This window comes from Penaeus monodon, chromosome 2, assembly GCF_015228065.2.
Source record: "Penaeus monodon isolate SGIC_2016 chromosome 2, NSTDA_Pmon_1, whole genome shotgun sequence".
Lineage (NCBI taxonomy): Eukaryota > Metazoa > Arthropoda > Malacostraca > Decapoda > Penaeidae > Penaeus > Penaeus monodon.
Genome location: NC_051387.1, coordinates 58717894 through 58728383, shown reverse-complemented (window position 1 = coordinate 58728383; position 10490 = coordinate 58717894). Strand labels below are relative to the sequence as shown.

The window sequence follows — 10490 nt, the reverse complement described above, 5'->3', positions numbered from 1 at the left end:
CCCCCCTTTTTTCCCCCCCCCTCCCTTTCCCTTCCCCCCCAATTCCACACCTCCTTCCCTCCCTTTCCTCCCTCCCTCCCTCCCCTTCCTTCCCTTCCCTCCCTTCCCTCCCTTTCCTCCCTCCCTTCCCTCCCTCCCTAAGAAACCCATCATCTCAACGTTTCCCAGGCACATCCCAGCGGTCGTGCGGAATCAGCTGTTTTCGAAAAAGTGACGGGACTGAGATCAGCTGATTGCGAGAGTAGAAATTAGAAGGTTATGATTGGTGATTGGTCTGTGGGGGAGGGGGGTGATGGGGAGGGATAGGGAGGGTTGGGGGGGGGGTGAGAGGGTGGTGTGGGAGGGGAGGAGGGAGGGAAAGGGGGGTGGTAGGGTGGGGGGAGAGGGGGGGAAGGGGAGGGAGGGAGGATTAGTGATTGGCTCGCTTTTGGTGGAAGATTTTTGCTGAGTCATGGTGGGTGTTAAAGGGTGGGGGTAATGGGGGGAAGGGGGGAGGTGAGAGGAATGGAAAGGGGGGGGGGTGTCTATAAGGTTATTGTTGTTGTTATTGTTGTTGTTGCTGTTTATGTTATTGTTGTTAAGTCGCTATCATTTTTATTTATCATCATCTCGTTGTTATCATTTTCATCATCATTTCTCTCTCCAACTTTTCTCTTTTTTTTTCTCTTTTTTTCTTGTCCTTTCCATCTTCATCCTCTTTTTCTTTGTCTAATTTAGCTTCGCGAATTAAAGCATTTCGTCACTGGTTGTCACTGTTGCTTTTCACTGTCAGTTATCTCACTTATCTTTCTCTCTATCTTCCTCTTCCTCTCTTCCTCCCTTTTCCTTGTATCTAGGTTATCGCCTTCCTCCTATCCCCCTATTTTTTCTTTCTTTTTCTTCCTCTTCTCTCACTGTTTCCCTTTCTCCTCTCCCTCTCTTCCTCGTTCTTCCCTCCCTCTCTGCCTCTCTCTTCCTCGTTCGTCCTTCTTTCCTTTTTTTTCTCCCTTTCTTCCTCCCTCGTTCCTCCATCTCTCCATCCCTCCCTCCCTCCCCCTTCCTCCCTCCTTCCTCCCTCCCTCCCTCCCTCCCTCCCTCCCTCCCTCCTTCCGCCCTCCAACTTTCCTTTTCCCTGACATCTAGCCTCTCTTTCTTCTCCCCCTTCTCTCCTCTTCCCTTCTCTTCTTTCTCTCTTCCTCTTCCCCTCTCCCTCTCTTCCTCTTCATTCTCCTTCACCCTTCTTTCCCTCTCTCCCCCCGCCCCTTGGATTTATACTGCTGAGGGGGGTATAGTGTTCTGACGAGAGTGGTTATAGTTCCTTTGATTGTGTCTCGAATATAGTGCCATAGTGCCAGAAGTTATCGGTGCACCAAGTATAGTGGTTGGGATAGTGCCATTGATAGTGCCATACATTGGGGGAGGATTTTGTATAGTGTTTATAGTGTCAGGGATACAGGAAGTGACTTGGGTATAGTTTTTATGGTGCCAGGAGCTAACTTAGTGATTGCTGTGTCATATATTGCATGATGTTTTGAATACTGCCTATAGTGCCAGCAGCAAGTGCCGGGAATATAGTGATCATAGTGCCAGGGGCAACCGACCAATTGACTGCAATGATTTCGGAGTAGTCGACGGTGCCACGAGGGGAGGGGGGAGGGGGGAGGTGGGGAGGGGGAGTGGCTAGCGGGTGTCAGAGTGAGTGATGGATGCCACATTCGTGCCTGGGTGCCACACGCGGCGGGTCGGGGTGGCACCGGTGCGGTTTGTCTTTAGCACAAGTGGGTCGAGGGATGGAGTAGAGGGGGGGGGGTGATGAGGGGAGGGGGAGAGGAAAGGGAGGAAGAGTGGGGGTGTTTAAGAGGGAGGAGGAGGGGAGGGTGGGGGGTTAAAGAGGGGAGGGGGAAAGACTGAGAGGGGGAGGAGGGGAAGGAGGGTAAGGAGAAGGGTGGGGGGGGGGGCTAGAGGGGTAGGATAGAGGTGAAGGTAAGGGAGGATAAGGGAGGGATCAGGGAGAATAGGAGAGAATAAGAAATATATATATAAAGTGGATAGTTATTTATTTATTCTTTTTTTCCATTCCACTTTCTCCCTCTTCTTTCCTTCTTCATTTTTATATCGCCTCTCAACATCAAAACCAACTAACGCCGATTTCTTCTTCCCTCCTTCCCCCTCCTTCCCCCCCCACAGAGCAACAGTTCCTGGTGCAGGTGTTGCAAGTGCCGGCGCGGTCCCGTGTTGCAGCGGGTCCGGCGCGCTTGCACGTGCGCGACCACCGCTTCTGCTTGACCACAGGCACCCCCCCGCGCCTGCTTGCTGCCTGGTCCACACATGACCTCAGGTGAGCGCTTGGGGTTATTATTGCTTTTTTGTGTCTGTTTTTGTTTTCGTTCGTTTTATTTGTTCCATTTTCTGGTTCTTGTTTTTTTTCTTCTTGTTTCTTCTGTCTTTCTTCTTGTTCTTCCTTCTTGTTCTTTTTTTTTCTTCTTCTTCTTCTAGTTCTATTTCTCCTCCTAATCCTTTTCATTTCTCTCTCTCTCTCTCTCTCTCTCTCTCTCTCTCTCCTCTCTCTCTCTCTCTCTCTCTCTTTCTCTCTCTCTCTCTCTCTCTCTCTCTCTCGCTCTCTCCTCTTCTCTCTCTCTCTCTCTCTCTTTCTCTTCTCTCTCTCTCTCTCTCTCTCTCTCTCTCTCTCTCTCTCTCTCTCTCTCTCTCTCTCTCTCTCTCTCGACTTGCTAAATTAATGAAGATAGACACAGACTTCGACAAGTAATCATCGCACGTCGATTTCTACCCATGAAATCCCATAGACAGCCAGACAGCTTTCAACCCCCTTTCTCCCCCCTCTCCCCCCCTCAGGCGCTACGGTGTGGTGGACGGGCGTGTGGTGTGGGAGGGCGGGACGCGTTGTGGGCGGTGGGCGGGCGTGCACGTGGCACTGTCCGACGCCCCCCACGCCGTCACCCACGCCATCGACCAGGCCGCCCGTGGGTTGCTGGACAAGCCCCGGGGTCGGCCGCCCACGGGGACAGGTACGTTGGTTTGGCGGTTTTGTTTTTTCGTGTGGGCGGTTTTAAGGTGTTTTAAGATTAAAGTAGTTTTTTTTCTTCTTTTTAAAAATTCTAGAGCTGTATTTTTTGGTATTGATACTGTTTATGTTTTGTTTCTTTGTTTTGTGGTTATTGCTTTATATGTGATTGTTTCTTGTGGATATTTTCCTTTCTTATTGTTTAAATGGCTCGCCACGAGTGCTGCCCAGCGCCCTGACCCGCCTCCCTCCGCAGGGTCCCGCGCCGAGAGCCGCGCCGAGCTCTCGTGGCTGCGCGAGGTCAGCGTGCTTGACCTGAGCAGCGAGACGGCGTCGCTGGCGGCCTCGGAGATGACGTCGGGCGCCGCCGCCACGTCCCCGCGCGACCCGCTGCCCGACGCCGCGCCCGACGCCCACTACCCGGACGCCCACAGCACGCCCTGGCCGCCGCCGCCGCCCTGGAGCCGCCGCGCCTCCTGCCAGAGCCAGTCCGTGGGCGGTTGCTCCGCCTCCACCAGCGCGGGCGCCGACGCCGACGAGAGCGCGTGGTGGGCGGCGGCGTGGGCGCGAGGCACGGCGTGGGAGGGCGTGAAGGCGCCGCCCTCGCCCACGCCAGAGTCGCTCTACGACCACCCACGCCCGCTGGGCCTCGCGCACCCCTGCGCCGCCGCCCCGCCCGCGCTGCCGCCCGCGCTGCCGCGCCCGCCCGACCCGCCGCGGGGCGCCCTCAACCCGCTCGACAACTACGACGTGCCGCCGCCGCCGCGCGTGCCGCCCACGGCTCACTACGACACGCCGCGGCGTCTCATCATGTGCGACAGCGGCGCCCACGTGCACGACGCGGGCGGCCTGGTGGGCACGCCTGACGCGCCGCCCGCGTCGGGCGCGTGGTGCGAGGGCGGCCTGGCGGCTGCGGCGCCCGGCTGCGGCCAGATGCTGGGCTGGGCGGGCTCGCTGGTGTGCGGGCGGCGCGACGAGGCCGACGCGCGGGCGGAGCAGCTCAAGGTGGACGGGCACGGGCGCATGCCGGTGGTGGACGCCCACACGGGCACCATCCTGCGCCACCCGCCGCCGCCGCCCGCGTCGCAGCAGCAGGCCTCGGCGGTCTACGCCGTGGTCAACAAGCGCAAGAAGACGGGCAAGCCGCGGGCGCCCACGCCGCCGCCCACGCCGCCGCCCACGCCGCCGCCGCGCCACCACGCCGCGCCCGCGTCCGCCGCCGCCAACTACGAGAACCTGGCGTTCGCCGCCAGCCTCCCGCTCTACGAGAACGTGCGCGACGTCAAGACGGCGGCCGCCGCGCAGCCCGGCGCGCCCGTGCGCCTGCAGCCCGCCGCCGCCGCCGCCGGCTGCGCCTGCCACGCCGCCGCCGCCCCGACGCCCAGCCTCGCCTCCTCCACGGCGTCGTCCGCCTCCGCCGCCCCCGCCGGCGCGCCGCCCCTGCCTCAGGGCCCCCCGCAGCGCCTCACGCCCACGTCGCCCGCTGCCGACGCCTCGGCCGCGGGCGCCGACGACCACTACATGGCCATGACGCCGCGCGCGCCCGCCGACCCGCACTACCTCCCGATGGCGCCGTCGCTGCCGGCGGCCGCGCTGGTGCCGTGCGAGCCGCCCGCGCCCGCCCGCGGCAGCGACCGCAGCCGCTCGCTCAGCATCACGGAGACGCGCTGCGGCCGCTCGCAGTCCGTGGCCGCAGGCAGCCGCTACGTGGCCATGGCGCCGCGCCGCTCAACGTCCGCCGACTCGCGGCCGCGCGAGACGTGGCCCTCGTCGCCCGCCACCACGCCCACGGCCACGCCCACGCGCCGCCTGCCCGCCTCGTCGTCGCTGCGCCGCCGCGACGCGCGCCTCAGCTCGGAGGCGGCGACGGACAGCGGCTGCGACCTGCGGCACGACAGCGTGGAGGCCGACGGCGCGTCCGCCACGCCCGACGGCAGCGTCAGCACCGACTCCAGTGAGGCGCGCGCGGCCGTGTCGGCGCCCGCGGGCAGGGAGCCGCCCGCGGGCGAGGGCGTGTGCGTCCTGCGGCGCTCCTCGTCCGTGCCGGGCAAGCCGCCCGCCAACCGCGACTCCGCCTCCAGCAGCGACTCCGGCGTGTGCGAGTCGCCGCGCGCCGTCGACAGGCTGCTCGCCTCGCACTGCCTGCACGCCTCGCTGCCGCGCCCGCGCCGCCCGCAGCCGGCCGCCGCGCACGCCCACACCACGCACTCGGGTGAGGCTCGAGGGCGCCGCGCTGGCCGGGGAGAGCGCGGCCTCCCGGCGCTCCCCTCGGCGCAGACGAGCGCTTGGCTGCGTCTCTTCCTTTCGGTTTATGCGATCTGCTTGCCCTTCCTCTTCCGAAAGAAGGGCCCAGAGATGAAATAACAATGACAATAAAACAGGATGAATAATAGATATAATAATAATAATAACAATAATAAAAATCCACCCCATGTAACGCCCTTTCCCCTCCCTCTCCCCTTTTCCCACAGGCGTAGCGGCGTCATGCCAGGAGCTCGGCGGAGGCGTCGGCGGAGGCGTCGGCGGAGGAGGAGGAGGAGGTGGAGGAGGAACCGGAGGTGGAGGAGGAGGTGGAGGAGGTGGAGGCGGAGGCGGGGGGAGCAGCAGCGGCTCGGGCGACGCCAAGTCCACCTCCTCAGGGGCCTCCGACATGAGCGACTACCTGGACACCCTCAGCCTCTCGTCCTCGCACTCGTCCTCGGACCACGACCGGTGAGGGGGGGGGAGGGGGTTGAATGAGTAAGTGGATGAATGAGTGAATGAGCGACCGAATAAGTGGATAGATATATTAATGATTAAATGAATGAATGCGTGAGAGAGTAAGTGAATGAACAAGTAAGTGGATGACTGAGTAAATGGATGAATGAATAAGTGAGTGAACGAGTGAGTGAGTTAAGGGAGAGAGGGGGGAAGGGAGAAAGAATGGATAGAAAGGGGAGAGAGAGAGAGAGAGAGAGAGAGAGAGAGAGAGAGAGAGAGCGAGAGAGAGCGAGAGAAAGAGAGAGAGAGGGAGTAAGAGTAAGAGAAAGAGAGAGAGAGAGAGAGCAAGAGAAAAAGAGAGAGAGAAGAGAGAGAGAGAGAGAGAGCGAGAGAGAGAGAGAGAGAGAGAGAGAGAGAGCGAGAGAGAGAGTATGAGTTGAGTGAATTCGTGATGTGATTATGGTCCCTTTGAGTTCGTTTTCGCACTTTCATGTGACGCGGATGAGTGATGAGTGTTCACCGAATATGTGATGCTACTCATGACTTTGATATGACTCTCGTCGACTCAAGACGCACTCAGCACAGTCACATACTCATCACGCACCCATTACACACTCATTTCATCCACCACACTCATAACCCACACATCAAGCACACACTCGGCACACACTCACCACACACAAAATACTCACCACACCCTCACCACACCCTCACCACACCCTCACCACACCCTCACCACGCACTCACCACACCCTCACCACACCCTCACCACACCCTCACCACGCACTCATCACACCCTCATCACACCCTCATCACACCCTCACCACACCCTCATCACACCCTCATCACACCCTCACCACACCCTCACCACACCCTCATCACACCCTCATCACACCCTCATCACACCCTCATCACCACTCACCACACCCTCATCACACCCTCATCACGCACTCACCACACCCTCATCACGCCCTCATCACGCACCCACCACACCCTCATCACACCCTCATCACACCCTCATCACACCCTCATCACACCCTCACCACACCCTCACCACACCCTCATCACACCCTCATCACACCCTCACCACACCCTCACCACACCCTCACCACACCCTCACCACACCCTCACCACACCCTCACCACACCCTCATCACACCCTCATCACACCCTCATCACACCCTCACCACACCCTCATCACACCCTCATCACCACTCACCACACCCTCATCACGCACCCACCACACCCTCATCACACCCTCATCACGCACTCACCACACCCTCATCACGCACCCACCACACCCTCATCACACCCTCATCACGCACTCACCACACCCTCATCACGCACTCACCACACCCTCATCACACCCTCATCACGCACTCACCACACCCTCATCACGCACTCACCACACCCACATCACACCCTCATCACGCACTCACCACACCCTCATCACGCACCCACCACACCCACATCACACCCTCATCACGCACTCACCACACCCTCATCACGCACCCACCACACCCTCCAAGCACGAAGCAAGCGGCAGCCGAGGCGCATCCTGCAAGTCAATTAAAGTTCGGCCAAATTGTACATTCGTAATGAGTCGCTGAGTCCTCGTTCCGGGAGGCGGGGGGGGGGGGGTGAAGGGGGTGGGTGAATGGGGGGAAAGGGGGGGGGCAGAAGGATGGGAGGGAGGGAAGGAGGGGAACTAGGGAGAAGGAGGAGGAGAAGAAGGAGAAGAAAAGAGAAGTAAGTGTGTGTTTACATATATATATATATATATATATATATATATATATATATATATATATATATATATATGACCACGGTATCTATATATATGAAAAAATGAAAAAAAAACTATGTAAAAGAAAAGAAAATGGGAAATAAGAAAGAAATGAGAAAAGAGATATCCTTTGGCATTCACATGTCGTAAAGAAGAAGAGGAATGAAGAAAGAGAAGAAGGAAAAAAAAGATAAAGATTCAAGACTTTGCGAGTTTGGGTCAGTGGGCCGAGTGAGGGGGGGGGGAGGGAGGGAGAGGGAGGGGGGGAGGGAGAGGGAGAGGGAGAGGGAGAGGGAGAGGGAGAGGGAGAGGGAGGTGGGGAGGGAGAGGGAGAAGGAGAGGGAGATGAGGAGGAGGAGGAGGAGAGGAAGGAGGAGGATGGAGGAGGAGAGGAGGAGGAGACGAAGGGAGGAGGAGGGAAAGAGGCAAAAGAATAGGAAGAGAGAGAAAGGGAGAGGCGAAGGAAGGGGAAGGAGAGATACGAAGGGAGGAGGAGGAAGAAGAAGGGAGAGAGAGAGAGAGGCGAAGAGAAGACGGAAGGAGAGACGCGAAGAGAAGGGAAGAGCGAAAGAAGCGAAGAGAGAAGAGGAGGAGAGGCAAAGAGAAGAGAGAAGGAGAGAGGTGAAGAGAAGAAAAGAGAAAGAGAAAGAAACCAAGGGAGGGGAAGAGAGAAAGGGGAGAAGGGGGAGAAAGAGGGGGGGGGGGGTGTTAAAGGCAAGGGCTATGCAAATCGCCGCGAATTATCTGGTGCCTCGCAACTTCCGGCGTCTTGAGCACCATAGTTCACTCGTTGCAACTTGGACCGATTTGGGGGGAGGGGGGAGGGGGGGCGTGTGTAGGGGGGAGGGGATGGGGGAGTGATGGGGAGAGGGGAGGGGGGGCGTGTGTAGGGGGGAGGGGATGGGGGAGTGATGGGGAGAGGGGAGGGGGGAAGATGGGGAGAGGGGAGGGGGGGCGTGTGTAGGGGGGAGGGGATGGGGAAGATGGGGGGGAGGGGAGGTTGTTTTTATTTTCTTTATTCCTTTTTATTTAAGTTATTAATGTTTGGCTGATTGATTGATTTTTCTTAGATATGTATTTATCTGTTTATTATTTTTTTTGCGTTTTGTTTTTCCATTATTTGTCTATTTTATTTTTTTTAATCTTTTATTATTTTATTATTATTATTATTATTTTTATTATTACATTAAATATATATTTTTATATCATTATTATATTATTATAATATCAAAAATTTATTAAAAAATTATTATTATTATTATGAGTGTTTAGAAAGAAGAAAGAAGAAGGAAAGAGAATAAAAATATTTTAAAAAATGAGTGGAGTCGAGAACAAGGAAGGATTGAGTATGAAAGGAAAAGAGAAAAGATATGAAAGAAAGATTTTTTTCTTTTCTTCTCTTTGAGGTTTTTAAATTTATATAATATATAAAAATTTATAAATAATACAATATATATATATCCTTTTTCTTTTTTTTTTTCTGTACGAATTTACGTTTTTTTTTTTTTGAATGATGAAATATATGTTAACTTTTGATATTATTGTTATCTATCCTGTTTATTCTGACTTCTCTCTGTCTGTCTGTCTCTCTCTCTCTCTCTCTCTCTCTCTCTCTCTCTCTCTCTCTTACGTTCCCTATTCTTCTTCTCCATATCTTTCCTTCGTCTACCTATCTATCGCTCTCGGGCTTCTCTTCCCTCTATCCTTCCCTTCCCTCCTTCTTCCTTCCCTCTCTCTCTCTCTCCTCTCTCCTCCTCTCTCTCTCTCTCTTTTCCCCTCCTCTCTCTCTCTCTCCTCCTTCCCCACATATTCTCCCTCCCTCCTCCCTCCTCCCCTCTTCATTCTAATCCATCTCCCCCCTCCCCCCCCAGGCTGCTGGCGCGCTCATCCGTGAACACCCTTAGACCTCGGTCGGGGCGGGAATACACCCGGCTGGACCGACACGGGCTCTGCGCCGAGAGTAAGGTGAGGAGGAGGCCGCGGGGGTCGCCGTGGGTTCTGGTTGTTGTTGTTCGGGGGGAGTTCTGTGCGTTGGGGTTGGTTGGGGGTGGCGCGGGAGGGTTTGTAGGGGGGGTTTGTAGGGGGTGGTTGGGGGGGTGGTTTGGGGGGGTTAGGGGTGGTTGGGGGGGTGGTGGGGGGGAGGTTTGGGGGTGGTGGTTAGGGGGGGTTTGGGGGTGTGTGGGGGTGAGGTGAGTGTGGTTAGGTTTTGGGATAATTTTAGGTTGTTAAAAAAGTAATAAAAAAAAAATATATATATATTTTTTTAAATGGCAGATTGTCTTATCTGCTGATGATATATATAAATATATATATATATATATATATATATATATATATAATATATATATATATATATATATGCTAAAAAATTATCCTGTGTGTTTCTTTTTATCTGATTTTCTTATCTGCTGGATGTTTTATCTCTTAAGATGTTATTCCCTTTTCCTTACGGACGCTTATCTACTATTTTTTTTTTTTTTTTTTTTTATATCTGTCAAAATCTTAGATGTGTTCCCTCTTTCCGCCCACAGACGCTGCCCGTGCTGGGAGAGGCGCCCCCCCACTGAATCCGCGGGCGTTAATGGTGCTACTTGACCAGGAGTTACTCCGGCCGAGGCGTAGATCGTCCTCCTCCTCCTTGTCCTCCTCCTCTTTCTCCTCTTCTTCCTCTTTCTCCTCCTCTTCCTCTTCTTCCTCCTCTTCTTCCTCTTTCTCCTCCTCTTCTTCTTCTTCCGGACCAGGTGCTACATCCGGAGTCGAGGTCAAGAGGTGAAGAGGAAGCGTCTCCTGAGTCGTGGGGTTGTTATCATTATCCATCACACTTATCGTTATTGTTTTTAATGTTTGTCTTGCCTCCGGAGGCGTCCGACAACGAGTCTTAGGAACAGAGAAGAAAGAAGATAATAAAAGAAACTATCGTACCTCCAAGAGCAAGAGAACAAGAAAATAGAAGAAAATAAAAAGGAAATAGAAGGAACGTCTAACAAAACAACCCCCACCATTC

General features: G+C 55.3%; 1 protein-coding gene across 1 annotated transcript in view; it reads left to right on the top strand.

Moving 5' to 3' along the window:
* The window catches only part of LOC119584331 (nascent polypeptide-associated complex subunit alpha, muscle-specific form-like), a gene marked incomplete at its 5' end in the record, with an annotated part of 13273 nt that extends 2794 nt beyond the window's left edge, over positions 1–10479 (top strand). Inside the window, 6 exon segments of the mRNA XM_037932891.1 lie at positions 2167–2317; positions 2833–3005; positions 3258–5213; positions 5473–5713; positions 9358–9451; positions 10018–10479. Of these exon segments, the coding sequence (XP_037788819.1) occupies positions 2167–2317; positions 2833–3005; positions 3258–5213; positions 5473–5713; positions 9358–9451; positions 10018–10053 (2651 nt within the window).
* Between the last annotated feature and the right edge of the window lie 11 nt (positions 10480–10490).